Source organism: Physeter macrocephalus, chromosome 14 (assembly GCF_002837175.3).
Source record: "Physeter macrocephalus isolate SW-GA chromosome 14, ASM283717v5, whole genome shotgun sequence".
Lineage (NCBI taxonomy): Eukaryota > Metazoa > Chordata > Mammalia > Artiodactyla > Physeteridae > Physeter > Physeter macrocephalus.
The window spans coordinates 6,310,730-6,329,952 of record NC_041227.1 but is presented as its reverse complement, the minus strand read 5'-3'; the positions used below and the strand labels follow the sequence as shown (position 1 = coordinate 6,329,952).

Below are 19,223 nucleotides of genomic sequence, written 5' to 3'. Positions count from 1 at the left end.
CATCACAGAGCGAGAGTCTCATGCTTACCTGCATGAAGGCCTCGTGTTCACTGCCTTGGGCTCCCCGAGTTTAAAATAAGGAGGATAATGAGAGAACTTGGACTCCGGGGTCACTGCAAAGAAAACGCCCTGCCCCGGGAGGTACTGAGGTAGTAAGAATCATCTGGGGGATTTGTTACACCTGTCGGAAGCCTAGCAGGTGATTCCGACGCAGGTAGTCTGTGGGTTTTACTTGCAGACAGAGCTTCGTAAACTGGACCGTGCCTAAGAACCATGGGGATGGGAGGGGCGGAAGATGGTGTTAAAGATATAGATTCTGACTCAGTAGGTCTGGGGTGAGTCTAAACCCCACCTGGGTTTCTAACGAGCCCCCATGATATGGACGCTACTGGTCCACAGACCACACTGTGTGATGGAAGGTCTTGCCGTTCAAAGTGTGATACCCAAGCGAGCAACACGGACACCATCTGGGGGCTTGTTAAAAAGGCACACGCTCGGGTCCCATTCCAGACCTACTGCGCTAGAATCTACATTTTATCAAGATTCCCCCGGTGATTCTTACACATCTTCTTAGTTTGAGATGACATAGGAGAACTTCAGGATCAAATTCACAGAGAAGTTGTTTTCCGAGAAAGGTCAGAGAAAACCAAAAGACACAAAAAAAAAAAAAAAAAAAAAAAAAAAATTTTGATTCTATGCCATTTGAAACCCAGATTAAAGGTAGGCCTGTATTAGAGGGGACAGAGTAACCTATTTAGAAACCAACTTCTGAAACCCCACCTCCCTCCCTACCAAAGAAAACCACAGGAATTCAACTTGAGCTCCACAGCTCTGAATGTGAACAGCTATCACATGCTGTCACCTCTCCTTGTTTTCATTACTTCTCTCTGGTCATTAGGTCAACCAACTGAGGGACCAATGGATTACCATCGTTCTGGAGACAGATGGTTTAGATGGTAAAGGTAGATTGGTAAAGCCCAGTACCCTCAGTCAGAAGGCAAAGCAGAACCACACTTTTCGACCTCTATTGCTCCTTATGAAGATTCTAGCTGTGTTTGCCGTCTAGGGAGGTCTAAAAAGGGCAGATGTAACCACTTCTATAAACTCAGTACCTAGCAAAGCACGTAACACATTATAAGGATAATTTAAGCAATGTTGGTTGCAGCTGTTTATTCTAAGAATCAAAACAGTAACTTGCTAAAAAAGTAAAAACCAAAAGAAGACATTCAGCTATCCAGGTTTCTAGAAACCAAAAAGAATGGGGAAAACAGCCTTAAGTCCAAAAAAAAACAAAGAAAAGAAAGAATTAAAACAAAATTTTAACTAGATAATCAGGCTCTAACAGAATCCGGGATCACCAGGAGCTCCCAAAAGCACTTGGAATCAGGGAGGTCCTATGTTTAAGCTCCTTATTTCCTTCAGTTTCGTCTTCTTGGAGCAGAGAGTTTTCCCGCGATGAGGGAATATTTTGACTTGGTGATTAATCACAGCTCTACTGGAAGACCTGCCTGCATGTTCCCTCCCACAGAATCCTGCAACAGCTTCCTCGATGCCACAAACTGCAAAAGGGGGGCTCCCAAAATTGTTTTCATTGACAGCCAACCAGGAAGTTGAGCATGGAAATCTCCACGTGAGACATCCATAATTATAGTTCCTTCTAAAAAGAAATGGGCCATCTTCTGTTTGTCCTTTAATGTTGAGAAAAGGGCAGAACTTTCCCCCAAAGTCTTTAGTTTGAAAATATTGGTCTTTATACGCATCACCACTCATTCTTTCCCTGAGCCCTTCATGATGCTTTAGGGGAGCTTTGAAAACTTAAATTCCTCACAGTAAGTCCTTCTGAAAGGAGAGTTTCCTAAATTCATTGATCATCTTTTGCCAGGCTCACTGGATCTGGACAAATTAAACATAGTAAAGATATCCTATGCCAATTCAGAGTACATTCTCTAAAAATTCAGAAAGCTTTTCTTAAACTCCAAGACAAAGAAATGAGAGAAAGGTGGGAAGGACAGGAGCGAGGAAGGGAGAGAGGAAGGGCTGGTGAGAGAGAGAGAATAAATCATGTAAAATATATATTTCCAAATCCGAAAGGACAAAACAATTCAACTAACATATATTAACCTTTATTCTATAACAGAGACATAAATAATTTTATGAATTCATATGACCTATACAAAAGACAAAATAAGGTATTGCACTAAGTTTAGCTTGGGCTATTTGGATTTCGTATTAACTAAACAGATAAATCTATACAATTTAAGGAGTTAAGGCAAAACCAGATGATACCTCAAACACAACAGGAGGTTTGAAAAATAGGTATAATTAAAAACAAGGGCATCCCATCTCCAGTTAATAAAGTGGTCATGTCTAAGGGAGAAAACATCCCTTAGGTTCTTAAAAAGTGGTTATTATCAATCACGTTAATTAAAGTGAGAAATAAAGTGTAAGATTTCCCGCGGAGGAGAGCTGTTTTGCAGAGGTTTGAGGATTGAGCACTTAGAATTCGGGTAAGCAACTTTTTCCTTGTTAGATTTATGATCTATTCTTCCTATTAGAAAATATAATTTGGAAAATATGACTCTTTCACATATATAATTAAAATACAACTATGAAGCATTTTTTTTAAAGGGAAGTCCTGATGGTGACCTCATAGAGTAAATTTGCAGACAAGCCATTACCCTATTTGTAGAGAAGACACAAAGCCAGCAGTTACGTTAAGAAAACCAAAAAAACTAATTCCAAAGCAATAAAAACAAGTGAAACCAGTATATCAACACAGCACACAATTCTTTGGCAGAGTATCACACAAATCGTTGATTGAAGTCAGAACTTTTATACAGTTCTCTAATTCTCAGACCCGGTTGCCGGTCTTTGAAAACTGACTAAATAAAATGCCACATCTGCAACGAATTCAGTAATTCCAGGAAATTAAATTCAGAATAAACCTTGCAGACACCTTTGAATTGTTACACTTAAGCATAGATGGGTATCAACTGCTGTGAGTCCCGATCCAAGTACACTGAAACGCACAGGCACAAAAATAATCTGCGGAGCTCAGTACTGCTTCAGACAGGCCTAGCATCCTTACAGAGAATCCATATTCACCCATGAGAAACCAAGAAAAGACATCAATCCGATGATGAGGAAATGATCTTCCAGGAACTCAGGGGTGGGCCGCCCCTCACCTGGATGAACATCACGAAGAAATCAAATTCTATAGGGGGAACACCAGAAAGCCAGAGAACGTGGAATACTGCCAGCCTCCGACCAAGTTACCTTTCTCCAGTTTTAGGTAAACTTTATCCTCTTTATCCAGGTAGAGCAGAACCCCATTCGTGGCAGCCTCACGTGTAACGTCTTTATCCCCAGCGAAGGCAGATATTACTGGTTTTCCATTTAACATCAGGTTAACCTACAAGGAAAAAAAAAACAAAACACTGAAAATCTCTCTCTAAAGTCAAAACAAATGGATGAATAAAACAAAAGAGAAACAGACTCACAGTTACAGAGAACCAACTAGGGTTACCAGTGAGGGGAGGGAAGTGGAGAGGAAGATAGGGTAGGGAATTAAGAAGTAAAAACCACTATGTATCAAATAAATAGGCTACAAGGATACATTGCACAGCACAGGGAAATACAGACATTATTTTATAATAGCTTTAAATGGAATATAATCTATAAAAATGTTGACTCACTATGTTGTACACCTGAAACTAATATTGAGGATGAAAGAAACAAAGGAAAAAAGAAAAGAAAAAGAAAGAAAGAAAAGAAAAGAAAAGAAAGGAAGGAGAAAAGAAAGAAGGAAAGAGAGAAAGAAAAAAAAAGAAAGGAAGGGCTTCCCTGGTGGCGCAGTGGTTGCGCGTCCGCCTGCCGATGCAGGGGAACCGGGTTCGCGCCCCGGTCTGGGAGGATCCCACATGCCGCGGAGCGGCTGGGCCCGTGAGCCATGGCCGCTGGGCCTGCGCGTCCGGAGCCTGTGCTCCGCAACAAAAAAAAAAAAAAGAAAGGAAGTCAAAGCATCTATGAGGGGCAGGGGGGTAAAAAATAATGTCTAAAATGACCAACCTGGTAAAATAACTGATGTTCAGTAAATATATCCCTTTCATTTCAAATTAGCAGATAGTGGTGGCTAGGCTTAGTATGATCTTACCGAGCTGATCTTTTTTAATTAAAAAAAAGTTTTTTTTAATTTCTCCCATAGAAATGTCCTCAAATGCTCACAAAAGAATACCATCCATGGAGAGCAACCTAGCCATGTGACAACTGGCTTCCCTTCAGCACATAACTTAAGCCTACTATTGAATACTTTATTTACCTCTCGTATGCAATAGCAATGACGCGAGCCTGTGGCTTCCCAGTACATTAGCAAAAAGAGCCCCAGTGCCCTTTGCTCTGAGAAACCCAGGTACAGCAAGGTTCTACTAACATCGTTGCAGGTTTACTGTACCGCTGAGACATGCAGAGTGCTAAAAATCAGTTGAAATTATGGAATATGTGTGTTGTGATTTCTTTATTTTCCCTGATAAGAAATGTGTATTAAAAATAATAATCACCACTACCACTGAGGATTTTAATGATGGATAATTAGCAAAGAATCAAATCAAATGTATTCCCTTCTCTCCATACTACAATTTTGATTGTACTGTGTTAAACATTACAAAAATTTCTAAATGTTGGGGCTTGGGAAAAGCTTTTCCATGGAAGTAAATTTGTTTACTAGATATTCATTCCTTTTATGTTAAAAATAATATTGAATAAATTAAATCTGAGACCTATCAATTTAGCCATTCACTAGGATATGTAAAAGGAGTAGATAAGTGTGTAATCTATCATTCACATGGACATAGTATACAATACAAACATTGAACATACGATAAAAAGTTATCCTAGAATTCCGTAGACATGTATTGGTGTTATTGGGTGCTGGCATATTAGAATACTACAGGAACTAGCTTCATCATTGTCCTTGAGTGTAAATTCAAGCCCGTTCCTTAGAAAGCACAACACAAAATATAATAACTGTGAAACTGCAGTTGGTAAGAATTCACCAACATCAGAGTAACTGAGGAGAAACTACTTAGAGGATAAGCACAGCACATTGTTTCTTTAAAAGTATATTGAATAATTGTTCCTTCATAGATTTATTCTCAGTCGTTAACTGTAGCTCATAATTTTAAGATGACAGCAAATTTGTTTTATTTATTTAGTAGTTACTTGTAAAGCTCTGATAATCTTATTAGTTTTTTTCTTACAAATTCAGGTAATTTTTGGACATGCGTTAAAAGCAATCAAGATCTGATAAAGAGGGCTTCCCTGGTGGCGCAGTGGTTGCGCGTCCGCCCGCCGATGCAGGGGAACCGGGTTCGCGCCCCGGTCTGGGAGGATCCCACATGCCGCGGAGCGGCTGGGCCCGTGAGCCATGGCCGCTGGGCCTGCCGCACCGGGAGAGGCCCCAGCAGAGGGAGGCCCGCATACCACAAAAAAAAAAAAAAAAAAAAAAAAAAAAGATCTGATAAAGAGATCTGTGTCACTGAAGTTTTACTAAGCAATATTTTTTAAGTGACGTTGTTATTAAGGTAATAAGTTCAATTGCTTATTCTTCTATATGCTTCTTGTCACATACCTTAATAGATGGTATTGGAAATTAAGTGTTTTAAAAATAAACTACTATAAAGATGGCTGTTTATTTTTACAATGAAAACACATCTTTGGATAAATACTTAAATACATAACCCACTGCTGATAAACACTGTCGTTTGAGGGTACAGGGAGAACAGGTCGAAAGACATACCTGGATTGTTTGGCTCTGGTAGACTTTAATTACGTGAAAACTGAAACTGTAAATTCCTTTCCTTGGTGCTACAAAGACAGACTCCAGGGTGAAAAAATTACCCACATTTACTAGGATCTACAAATAAAAAGAATAAACAACAGTCAATTATTACAATATTCTCTTCTGTAAGTAAAATAAGTTTTCCTCCTTCCTTTTTCTTTTCCTTTCTTTTTTCTTTCTTTCTCAAGAAAGAAAACTAACTTTTAAAACCATAGAAAATAAAACATTGAGTTCTATTCCTTTTTTCTTTAGTGACCTGGAAAATGGATTTGTATATTGGAAGGTTCTTCTGTCTTTTAAATGGTATAAGAAAAAATAAAGTAACAGCTTTGTAGTCATGCCTCAATTCCAGCAAGGCCCAATGGCTCTGGAAATATCTAGAAATATGTGAAGGCTTATAAATATTAGCTTTACCTTGAGAGTCAAATAAAAGGCTTCTGCCACATATTTACGCGTCCACCCTCTACGAGCCTTCACAGTGTCCAGAGGTGACGTGTCCAAGCCAGCCAATTGGCATCCATGGGCTCTCTGCAGTCATTCCCGGACACACCACACAGAGGCCTGGACACTCCCTCCACCGTGTGACATAATCCATGACACCGAACAGTTGGTACACGGAGTGAGCTGAATGCCCAGCCCTCCTCTGAGGCTCCGCCAAACCTCTGCTAAGCCCCACGGCCATTTGTTTCATTCCTATGCCATCCAGGCCTTAATTATAATATTTTGGCAACGACGCAGGCTGCCAAAGAGTAGAGACTGTGAAACAGGTGGCCTTCTTGTGTTTCTCCCAGTGTTATCCATCATCCATTCCCTTATCAATCAACTGCTCTTTATTTAAAGTTCAAGGGGCAAAAACGAAGAGTGAAATAAAGCACTGGTTCCCAAGAAAACAACAGTGCACTCTGTATTCCGAGATGTTCGGCCTGATTCTACTGGTTATGAAATTAGCTCTGAATTTCAGTAAGTGACCTCATAAGCTAAATGTCACATAGGTATGACCCTTCCTATGAAAAAGAGCAGGAGAATGTATGTGTGTGTGTGTACTGCAGGGGCGGAGGGCAGGATATACCTAGGGTTTCTTCCATTTCTCTCCAAGAAATAAATCTATAAGTGGCATTCAAAAAAATCAGATGTCCTTATAAAGCTACATTTCCCCTATATCAATGGCAATCTGCTACCATCTCTTGTAAACACTCCATTCATGCTAATATTAAGCCCTTTGCATAATTCCCTAAAGACATACTATTGCCTGGGAGCAATGCACCAGAATTATAGTGATGGTCAGGTAGATGTACCAGGCTCAACCCCCAAATTAAAATGTATGTTTGTGTATCATTTTATTCTGAGATTACACCTTTTTCCAAGTAAGCATCAGATTTCTTTCTCTGACCCGATGATCAATGGTCTTTCAACAACAAATCACAAGCTATGCAATAATTCCTCACAGAGATTTTACAAAGATTTGTTTAAGCACATTTAAAATAATTTGAGGTACTTAGCAGGGACTTCCTGAGTCAGATACGAGTAGCATAATTCATTAGCAATAACGGAACTGGTTGATTAGCGCTGACTACACATAAGGCTGGATGTTGACTCTACATTGTACTTAGAGCATCCAGGCACATCGAGATTTATAACTAAACCTGTCTCGTTGTCTCTAAGATGCATGGGCACCCGGAACAGAAGAACAAACCCTTCTCCTCTTCTAACTGACAGAAAGGTCACTGAAAAGAATGCACTGTACAGACGATAGTGCAATGTCCGCAGTATTTAATTAATGCACTGACATACAAACCAGGGGTCGTGCTAGACTTCATTTCCATCAAGATGGAAAATACTGCACCAAAGCCCCAAAGGGGCTGCTTAATTCTTTTAAAATGATGGCTATTCAACAGGAAGCCCCAGAGAGGCATTCTCTGTCTTTGGCCAGCTGGAGAGTATATTACTTAGGAACAATTAAGTAAGGAATAGAAATGTCACCTCATCCCTTCCCTGGCACGTCCTGCAGCACCACTTAACCTGTGCCCCTGCCCATGCAGCACACAGCTGTGAACTACACATACCACTTTGGAATTTAAAAGACTCTGGGCGCTGTTGACATTGAAATGATACCCCTGGCGTCTGATTTCAGTTTTAAGACTCCTTGCTAAGCTGATATCTTGGGGTTTCTCATCAGCCAAATCCCAGAGCTCCAGATCGGTAAAAAAAAAAAAAAAAAAAAAAAAAAAAAGCCACAGCTTTCATCAGTTCCTCCCCCACCCCCTATCCCTCAGCCCCCAAGTCTGTCTTTCCCCACTAATTTGCATGTCTCTGGAAGGACCGGAGCAGGGGAAGGGAGAACGGCTCCCCAGCGCTTCCCTACGGGAGCTCAGTGCAGCTGCCCGATTCCTTTTCCTCTCCTTCTCTCAACTTTTCTCCAAGTAGCAGAGAAGGGCTTTCCGCTGCAGCGGTACCTGCAATGTATATGGGGATCCCGGCGGCGGAAAGGTGGGCGGGATGAGACCGGGGCCACAGCTTCCCACACTCTCCAGCCACCCGCGAGATCTCTGCAGAGATCTCTTTGGGGAGCCCCCGGAGCTCTCTCTGGGGACACGCTTCTCCACCTGGGAGAAACAAATCATTTATCCAGCATCAGAGAGAGTACTGTGCCCGAGAATGGCCTCGGCGGCACCCGCAGAGGAGTCTGAGCCGGGGGGCCAAGCTCTGGCCAAGAGATTTCGAGGTCCGGGGACCAGGATCCTGCCACAGCTCCTACGGACCTGTTGCTGTCAAACTTGTGCTGAGCTCTCGACGCCCGGCTCTGCACCCCCGGCCTCCCTCCCACCACCCCAGCAGCTCTTCCGGAGGCCAAGAGGGAATGGGGGGCGCGGCGGTGGCGGGAGAGACATCAGAAGTTTCGGACCAAGACCTTTGGGGAGGCGAGTGCCGAAACGATCCCCCAAACCGCAGTCAGAGCAGCTCAGCCCGGGCCTGAGCCGCCTGGACGTCGCCCCCCGCGCCCGCAGACTCCTGACAGCCCGCACGCCTCGGGGGCTGACCTGATCGAAGTAAATGATGCGCGTCTTGTTGCTCATCTCCGACGGCTCGTGGTTGGTGCTCCGCACGGCCGAGAAGGCGACCTTGGAGTTGGCCGCCCGGACCGAGATGCCCAGAGGGGAGGAGGAGGAGCCCTTGGAGTCCGTGGCCGGGTTCGAGTCGCACACCACGAGGCACTTGCCTTCCAGCACGATGGGCTCCGTGTCGTTCTGCGCCCAGACAGGCAGCCCGGGCAGAGCGAGGGCCAGCAGCACGGCCGGCACCACGGACAGCGCCCGGGCCCCGGAGCCCATGGTGAGCCTCGTGGGCAGCCGGCAGGCGCTCCCGCCGGCCCGCGTCGCCTCCTGCCCCGGGAGCCCGGAGCTCGGGAAGATGCCCGCGGCTAGACCGACAGCGCTGCGGGAACGGCGGCGGCGGCGGCGGCGCGCGCGCTTCCAAGCCTGTGGTTTGAAGTCAGAGTCTCCCCTCGCGCTCTCTCGCTGGCTCTGCTCCCTCCGTCCTTTAAGGAGCTCATGCAGAACCCCCTGCACCCCACCCTCCTCCGCCCGAGAATCAGCCCTGCCTGGGGCCCCTGCACCCACCCTTGTTCCTGGACATCTAAAAGTCACCAAACCCTTACATTCACACCTCAGAGAGGAAAATGACAAATTCTCACCCCAAACCCAAGCACCCCCGGGGGAACCACGAAGCAGGAAAAACGAAGGGGACTCGGAGAAGCCACGGGGACGGCGGATGCCGAGCGGTGCCGTGTCGGTCCAGTACGCGTCTGGCTCGCGGCAGGGACGAACTACAGAAGCAGAAGGGGTTTCCCGGATTGGGAAGAACGCGAGGCTGTCCGTGCTCTCGCGGCCAGGTCTCTAGCGACGCTCAGCTTCGCTTAGCCAGAAAGTCCCCAAAGCTTGGTGTCTCTCGGAAGTCGGCAGCTGCGCGTTGGCTAGCCGGGTCCCCAGCACGGAAAGCACGAATTCGCGGGGGCAGTTCTCAGGTGCAGGGCGGCTCGGCCGGCGGGGTCCTCTCCTGCCTCGGCCGCACGCCCGGAGTCCCTGCGCACAACTTTCTCTGTCCTCGCGCAGCCGGAAGAGCGCGAGGCGGGCACACGCGCGCTATTTATAGGAGCGCACGTCCGGCTGGGGTTGGCTTCTAGCTCAACCCGCCGGCTCCCGGGAAAGGGGAAGAAGGAGTCCGGTGACCCCAGCTGAGCAGCTCCTGCCTGGCGCTTAACGCACCCCGGGGCAAGCGGGGCGCACAGCACTGCTGGCTGCCAAGGTCTGAGGCCACCCAGCCCCGGGGAGCGCGCAGCAGGGAGACTGTACCCAGGGAGAGGCGCCCACCGCCCTGCGCCTGGCCCAGCTCCGCGCCTGCTCGCTCCCTCCCTCCTCGGTCTGGGCCGGCGGAGGGGGCTGAGGCTCCCCTCGGCCCTCCCGAGCACCGGACTCCGCCGCCGAGCGCCCTCCGGGCGGAGCGCGGCGCTGCCAGCCCCGGCTGCGAAGCTGGATGGGCGGCAGCGGCCTCGCGCGGCGCGCTGCTTGGCACCTAGGGACCCACGCCGCCGTCCCGACCGCGCCTGGCCCAGAGCCTGCCTCCCCAAGCCCTGGGGCCTGGCGAGCTCCGGGTAGCCTTGGCACGGACCAAAGCCACTGGGGGCCGCTGGGAGGAGGTGCCTGAGGCCTTCCGCTCCGGGAAGAGGAGCCTCAAAAGCTTCAGGGCGCGCCTTCCCACCCACACCGCGAATCCACCCCAGGCAAGGCCAGAAAAAGAGAGAGGGAGTTAACTCAGCAAGAATCAGTCCTCTGGAACCTTCCCCCTAAAAAAAAGCCAACCCCCTCCTGAGAATACCGCCCCTTTCTCCCTCTTGGTGTTCCCCGCCCTCCCCCCCCCCCCGTGCCACCCCATTGCCATCTTGGCCTCTGATTGGCAAGGTTTATCTTCCTCTTCCGCAGCCATCACCGGGAGGGAACGGCTTGTCTCTGTGACGGGCTGCGTGAACTTGGCCAAGTCACTTACCCTTTCTGAGAGGGAGGGACTCCACTAATTACGGTCCCATCAGCCCGCTGGTTCTATGATGCTTTGGAGTCATGTCACTCCCCTCCCAAATTCCTTTTAGTGTCCCAGCTGCCAGAGGACAGGCCCCCCATCTTTAGTCAAAACAGCATCCCCATCAGCCATTCGGGGCTCCTAGAAATGTACTGACTAATTATTCATTGAAGGGGTGTTTATTGAGCACTGTCTCCCGGATAGATGGCTTTCTAGTCCTCCCTGAAAGAAGAACAGCCTCCTTAGCATGGATTCAAGTCCCTCCACAACAGAAGCCAGACCTGCATCTCCAGGCTTGTCCCCTCATAAGGCCCTTCCAGAGGGCTGGGTGTTGAGCCATAAGCATTGCACTGCAGCTCCAATTGTTAAAATAGTAAATACTCCTACTGGTTGGTATTTCCCTAGCCCTTAGCTCCCTATAATCTTGCAACTAAAGAGTTGGTGCCTGGAGCCAAAGGGGCCTCCAAATTCTCCTCCAATGGGGCCAGTATCAGTTCTGATTGGCAGGTGCTCCTGCTGTGCTATGTGTAACAATGTTGAATGTCACTAATCTAAGCTACAACCAAAAAGAGTGAACTGGTGCCTTCTGAAAGCGGCCACCATTTCCCCCACCCCAAGCCTAGGGTAGCTTTTCACCTGAACCCTTGCTGCACTTTGCAACTCTCTCCCGGCTTCTACCACAGTCTGCCTGGACAGCAGCTGAGATTTCTTCTCCTTTGATGCTGCCTTTGGAGGACAGGGCCTGATCTAATTTGGTTCCCGGTTTGCATAAGTAATTTGCCTTCCTTGTCCAAAACAGCTGTTTAGTAACTAAGACCCGGGCTGTTCAATTTCAGGCTGGAAGGAGTTTGAGAAAAAAGCTCTGTTGACTACAGAATTGTTAAGTTGTCAATAAGCCTTCTTCCCTACCAAGCCCAGTATATTCTCTCTGTGTCCTTTTCTTCTCTAGGCATTTTTCTTTCTGCAAGAACTCAGATTTAAAGAAACTTCTTCTCTCCCTCCTCTTTTCCTCTCCAAAAGTACTCATTTCCTAGTCCCCTAATCCAGCAGAGTGACCGTATTAGGGACTCAATAATTGATTGTGAAATGACTGGCTCTCCAGATAGAATGTCAGTATCAGTCATTCACCTTATAGTATAAACTGGTTTAAATAAATCTCTCTCGGTAAAATTTAAATTCAGTCCTCCTGGGTAACTGGAGATGAAAGTCTTGGCTCCTTACTAAAAGATGTTCCCCTATTCAGGGTGTTCTAAAGATGTGGAACACCACATTTTCTTTTGACTCCTACTGAGAGAAGCTATCCGATATTGTAAAGCACAGGGTCCTGTCTCCCTTTCCCACCATGGGTGATTGAACAAGGACAGCCCCCTGTATTCTAGGGCTGTCAATCCATTTGATGCCAGAGATCCGTGACTTATATGTCCTGACTCAGCCAGATAAGGTGGGGCTGCTAGATTTTCTCTCTCTAGGATCTGAATGGGACACTGATATGGCTTCCAGTAAGCACCGGGTCCTGCAGAGGAGAGGTCTATAGTCTCCTGAACTGGCCATCCAAGGGCCATGTGCAAGTTTAAGCAGAGGAGCATGCTGGAAGAAATAGGAGGACTGACCACACTTGTAGACTGGGGCCGATTCTCTGCACTTCTGAGAAATGGAAGGGGTGAGGGAGTGAATAGTAAATCTCCAGCTTGTTAACTCCTACTCACAAGACATCCAGCAACCTTGAGTTTCTTGAGAGCCTCCTGCATCCTTGTAATAAAATTTATTTCACTTGAGCTAGTTTTAGTAACCTACTACTGTTCCTTGCCATCCAGAATCATTGTTAGAACAATGTCCCAGAAATCATACCACATAAGCCCATGCATCTCCTGCCAAAAGACATGAACAAATCCAATCCCCTAGCTGTGGGAAATGTTTTCCTAACATTTGGGGAACGGAAGCATCACCTGCTCCCCAGCCCTACGCCAGCCCCAGCATCCCCAGGAGGAAAGAAACAGGATCAAGTCCAAGTTTCATTCCAGCCACAACACAGATCTCTCTCCCTCCCTCCCTTCCTTCCTTCCTCCTCCCTCCCTCTCTCTCTCTGTCTCTCTTTCTTTCTTTCCTTCTTCCTTTCTTTCTTCCTCTTTCTTTCTTTCTTTTTGAAGATGTACTATTTTAAAAACGTAGTTGTGATTGTGACCCAAATGTTTCACTTTCCTGAGAGTCCCAGATTGCATTTGATGCTAGGAGTTTTGTTGCTAGACCTTTAGCAATTTCATTTCTCTGTGCTTGTGCTCAACTTAAAGTAAATTAGTAGAAGTAAATTAAATTCTGAACTGGTCTTGCATAGGAAAGCAATACTACTGTGGTCAGTAACATTCCATTGTATTTACATACCTCATCTTCTTTACCCACTCATCCATCCATTCACGGACATTTAGGTCGCTTCCATGTCTTGGCTATTGTGAAGAGTAGCACTATGAACATTGGGGTGCATGTATCTTTTCGAATTAGAGTTTTCATCTTTTCCAGATATATGTCCAGAAGTGGGATTGCTAGATCGTATGGTAACTTTATTTTGAGTTTTTTAAGGAACCTCCATACTGCTTTCCATAGTGGATGCACCAATTTACATTCCCACCGACAGTGTAGGAGGGTTCCCTTTTCTCCATATCCTCACCAGCATTTATTATTTGTAGACTTTTTGACGATGGCCTTTCTGACTGGTGTGCAGTGATACCTCATTGTGGTTTTGATTTGCATTTCTCTAATGATTAGCGATGTTGAGCATCTATTCATGTGCCTGTTGCCCACCTGTTTGTCTTCTTTGTAGAAATGTCTATTTAGGTCTTCAGCCCATCTTTTGATGAAGTTGTTTGTTATTTTTGATAGGGGGCGTGAAATGTTTCATCCATGCTTAGGTCCAAGAAAGGGAGGCCAATGAGGCAGTGGGGATTTACTGGAAGGACCGTATCTCACAGAGTCCAGGGGCAAAACTGACCCTTGGGAATGTAATGAAGCCTTGCGGATAACCCAAAATGTTGCCTTTCCTCTATCTATCTATCTCCATCTCTCTATCTTTCTCTCTCTTTGGCACATCTGCATTATTCTTTTTTTTTTTTTTTTCTGCGGTATGCGGGCCTCTCACTGTTGTGGCCTCTCCCGTTGCGGAGCACAGGCTCCGGACGCGCAGGCCCAGCGGCCACGGGATTTACTGGAAGGACCGTATCTCACAGAGTCCAGGGGCAAAACTGACCCTTGGGAATGTAATGAAGCCTTGCGGATAACCCAAAATGTTGCCTTTCCTCTATCTATCTATCTCCATCTCACTGTCTTTCTCTCTCTTTGGCACATCTGCATTATTCTTTTTTTTTTTTTTTTTTTTGCGGTAGGCGGGCCTCTCACCGTTGTGGCCTCTGCCGTTGCGGAGCACAGGCTCCGGACGCGCGGGCTCAGCGGCCAGGGCTCACGGGCCCAGCCGCCCCCCGCGGCCATGGCTCACGGGCCCAGCCGCTCCGTGGCATGTGGGATCCTCCCAGACCGGGGCACGAACCCGCGTCCCCTGCATCGGCAGGCGGGCTCTCAACCACTGAGCCACCAGGGAAGCCCCTGCATTATTCTTTTGCTCACTGCAATCTAGCCTTCTCTGAAGCCTACATGATAGATGGTGGCAACTGACACTCCCAAATTTTACACATAACAGATCCATCCGCCCAGAGGATGCCCCCACATCCCAGGGAAGAGACTCACTGCCCCATCTGGGATCACAGGTCCACCCCTTGCAGTGCACCCACAATGATTCCCACAACTAGGTGTGTGGAAAATTGGAGCAGGGTCCAGAGGAGGGTACAATTCCTAAAAAATGCTACAAGTAATATGTGGTGAAATGAAAAGGAACAAGATACAGATTAATTTGTAGTGTGTGATTCCATGTTAACAGACTGTAATTGTATTATAGATATGGATATGTTTGACAAAGCAAAGGAAAACTATGAAAAGCTAGACAGCAAATTGTTAACAGTAGAGAAACAGAATAAAAGGAAAAGAAACTGCTAATTTTACTTCAGCTGTTTATGATTTGGATGGCCACAGTAATCATATATTACCTTGTGATTCACATTTAATACAGTTTTTTACAGGAAGAGGGTGCTGGGAAGGCCAGCCAATAGAAATCTACTACATTGACTTTTTTCATAATTTAAACTTAAAGTTTGGAGAGAAAAGGAACTAACATTCCTTCTCATAAGCAGCACTGGTTGAACAGCAATTTCCTTTCTTTTGTTACATTGATCGAACTTTAAAAAATCATTCACTCAAAGGAAGATGCCCAGACATATAAAGCCTCCCAGTCTACATTTAAGAAAAAAAATTACATTGCAACTGGTAAAGCTCATGAGTCATATCAAAATAGCTGATTACATTTTAGATTCAACTCAGCATGGTATGTGGCCTGGCCATGTTAGTTTCCATTGCATACACAAGGAGGATCTAAATGTAGAGTCCAAACCAATAGCTTCTCCTCTTAAGAATCTGCTGGGAGGGCTTCCCTGGTGGCGCAGTGGTTGAGAATCCACCTGCCAAATCCACCTGCCAATACAGAGGACACGGGTTCGAGCCCTGGTCCGGGAAGATCCCACATGCCTCAGAGCAACTAACCTGAGTGCCACAACTACTGAAGCCCGCACGCCTAGAGCCCGTGCTCCGCAACAGGAGAAGCCACCGCAATGAGAGGCCCGCGCACCGCAATGAAGAGTAGCCCCCGCTCGCCGCCAACTAGAGAAAGCCCGTGCACAGCAATGAAGACTCAACGCGGCCAAAAATAAAATAAATAAATAAAATAATTAAAAAAAAAAAAAAGAATCCGCTGGGAGGCTTATTATCAATGCAGATTCTCTGGCCCTCGTCTGAGAGGACGGCTCTGCCCACGAAGTGGGAATCTGTTTCTTAACTAGCACCTGGGTGAATCTGAAGCAGACGGTGCTTTGACTTTATAGATGCCACTGGTGGGGTGCATCCCTCAAGGGTCCATCTGTGGTCAGGTTCATTATGCCTTTGGCCGAAAATAGGGCGTTTAGAATCAGCTTCACCTCCTACTAGCTTTACGACCACGGGAGAAGTTACAGACCTTCCTTCAGCGGGAAAATTGCAATCATAAAAATAATACTCAGTCCACAGTCCTGGTGGGGATTGAACAGGGAAATGTAAACAGGGCGCTTAGCACAGTATCAGGCACCCAGGAGGCGATTCATTAAAGGTAGCGACTATTATCATTAATTTTTGGAATCTATTCATGACTAAAGGCGAGAGGGCACCATAGCACCCTGGACCAAGGCCCATCAATTGTTTGCGAGCACCAGCCACAGCTGAACCTCCCAGACGTTATAATGGGGGAGAAAGCAGCTTCCCCAAGTGTGGGAGAGACTGAAGGTCCAGACACCCAGTGCAGAGACAATAACCAAGGCCAAGTTTGCGGGCAAGCCATCGCCGTCAGGTGAGTGCCTGAGTTCTAGAGTGATGAGGCTGAAGTGAGTTAATCTGCAAGAATTCTGCCTGGTTAAAGGCTCTTACATGAAGCTAAGGCACCAGGCAGGTTTGTGAGCTTCCTGCAAGAATGGACAAAGAGTTTAGTTTTCGTTTTATTTCTTTCTTCCCCATTGCCTTAATCACTGGATCTCATCACTGAGTATCTGAAGACACATTTAGCAGAAATCAATTCTCCCAACTGAAGAGTAACAGAAAGTGAAGAACGGGTGGCCAGAAACAGTCGTTACAGCAACAGAGCAACCGGAAAGCCCTGTGGGGATGGGGGGGGAAGACACCTGAGCCAGACAGAGGTATCTTGAGGAGGTGGTAGTCCAACTATTTATGTGGCAGTTGGCGGGTCCTAGACACTTTTAATTTCCCTGAGTTTCACTGTGCATTTGCGGGGGAGAGAGAGAAACAGCTTTAACCCACAAGGTAACCCTTCTCTCCAGCAGCCTCCACGGCACCTGCCCGGAGTGAGTGTGGGGTGGGAGGCGTGAAGCAGCTGAGGCAGCTGACAGTCTCGGTTCCCACTCCCTCTCTCAGATGAGCATGAGTGAGTCTGGTGTTTAAGGAGAAGTATTTTCCTACAGCATGGCCACTAAAAGCAAGCCAACCACTTCATCTGGCTCTCAGCTGAAGAAAAGACCATCTGTTTGGACTCTAAAGGAAAAGCTGCCTATGGTGGGCTCCCTGACAGCTGCTGTGTCAGCCACCACGGTGAGAATTCCAAGAGGATTTTCAAGGGTATGTTTGACCCTAAGCAATGTCTCCCTCGTGCACTAACTTTAGAATCTAACCCTGGAATACAATGCAACTCCATTGGTTTTTTTCCTTTGTTTAGGGAAACCTCCATTGCTGGTAACTTCTCCCATTTAACTGCCACCACTCATCTGAGAGAGAGACCTTATTACCCCCATTTCACAGATGAGGAAAGAGAGGAGGGTCTGAGAAGCTGCTGCCAAAGGGATGGATTTGATTGCAGGACACCTGTCTTCTTGTCCAAAGGTCTTTCCCCCCTCAGACCACACAAGAAGGTTGAAACAAAAATGCAAAGGGCCTCTGGTACGCTCAGAACTATTTTTTGTCAGTTGAACCAAATTCAGAAGAGAAACTGACAGTATTCCTAGAATTATTAATATCAGTAGAGAGCAAGCAGGAGTGAAACTTATGGCATAAGAAGCCAGGCTTCAAATCACAGAATTTTCTATAAAAGCTATTGACCATAAACCCAAGGTGGAATAATATATGTGTGTATATATGTTAAAATATATAAGTTAAATAATATATATGGTTTATATATATGCAGTTAGATAAGTGGTTAGATCATCTTATGACCTTCTCATAGCTTTATGTGCTTTTCACTTACAGCGCTCACCAGAGTTGCAATTTTACATTCATTGTCTTGTCACGTGACTCAGACTGCCTTCCCTACTGTGCCGTAAGTTCCGTGAGGGCAGAAGCGGGCTGCTACTTGCGCATCATAACTGATTCCCCAGAACAGTTCCCGGCACATAGTCCGGGAGTGTTGGATGTTTGTGGAAGCGAATGAATGAAGCGGTGTGGCATAGATTCTAACTCTGGCTACCTTCTCCGAGTGTACTTCCAACTACAACACTAGACAGCTGCTAAAATTAACTCATGTTTTCTCTAAGAAGCTCATGCGTTCTTCGTGCTGTGTAATAAGCCGTCCTTCTGTACCTGGGAATTTGATATGTTTCTGGGGAAAGTGTTGTGAAGTAGCTCTTCCATTCCCTGGACACCCAAGAGCTGTGCCTTGTTTTCTACTCCTCATGCTGGGTTGTATCTTCACTTTGGGCCATGCTACCAGCTCGGCCACTTTCTTATCCACCACTGGGGTTATGGTGATGCCTCTTCTTTGCTAGGTTGTGGGCTCAAGGAAGCAAAATCTGCCCTTTGCCTGCTAATTGGGTACCTGCAGGATTCTAGGAACAAATCCAAAGTGAGAGGCTATGGCTTCTGAATCCGTTGGCTTCTGGCTATTTCGGCTGGCTGTGAGCATCCCGAATGACAAACACTACACCAACTAACTTGACTTTCTTGGCCATCTGTCTGTTGGCTAAATAACTACCTCTTGGATAGACCAACTCATCACTTAGGCAGCTGGTGTTTTGGCGATTGACTGAGCTGAACAACTTCTGGGCTGGGTCCAATATTTCCTGACCACACATAAAAAATGAATTTCACAGGGCTTCGAATGAGCTTTGTAGAGTCTTTATAAAGCAAAAGAGATAAGAACAGCAAAGTGAATGAGGAAATAGATGGGCTGTACTTTAGAGTGCAGCTTTGTGAGGCATGAGTCCCTCTGAATTTTCCCCTTGTGGTTGTATCTCATTCTCTCTCCCTCTCGCCTTTCCATGCATCTTCTGCTTTTCTTCTTTTCTGACCCTCTTCCTATATTTTTTTGTCTCAAAGTTCTTAGTCTTATACTCCCTTCAACCAATATATAATTAGGGCTTAGAGTGGACTAGGTGGTGGTCGCAAACTCAAGTGCTTTTGGGGGGCTGTGGGGGGACACTTGCTGTTCTCTTTGGTTACTCAACATCAGAAACCTCTTCCTCTGTCTGGGGACCCTTCCTCCTTATGAAGCAGAGCCTGTCTCCCACCACAGAAGCTGAAAGCACCAAATACTCATGTCCAGCTTCCCTTGCAGCTAGGGTGCAAGCATGTGACCCAAACTCTGCAAATCAGACACGCCCACCCCAGACGCTGAACTTGAAGTCTGTGAGAGGGAGCAGGGAGCTGGCAGAACCCCTTCTGGGGAAAGTGGCTGCTGGTGCCGCAGTTCTGG

The 19,223-nt window shown here is 46.5% G+C and overlaps 1 protein-coding gene across 1 annotated transcript; it reads right to left on the bottom strand.

Moving 5' to 3' along the window:
* Nucleotides 1-2,107: 2,107 nt before the first annotated feature.
* On the bottom strand, nt 2,108-10,453 carry CBLN4 (cerebellin 4 precursor). The gene is made up of 3 exons (XM_007117873.2): nt 8,875-10,453; nt 5,795-5,911; nt 2,108-3,412 (listed from the first exon to the last, which is right to left on the bottom strand). The coding sequence occupies exons 1-3, from the start codon at nt 9,163-9,165 to the stop codon at nt 3,215-3,217; spliced, it is 606 nt and encodes a 201-aa protein (XP_007117935.2). The 5' UTR covers nt 9,166-10,453; the 3' UTR covers nt 2,108-3,214.
* Between the last annotated feature and the right edge of the window lie 8,770 nt (nt 10,454-19,223).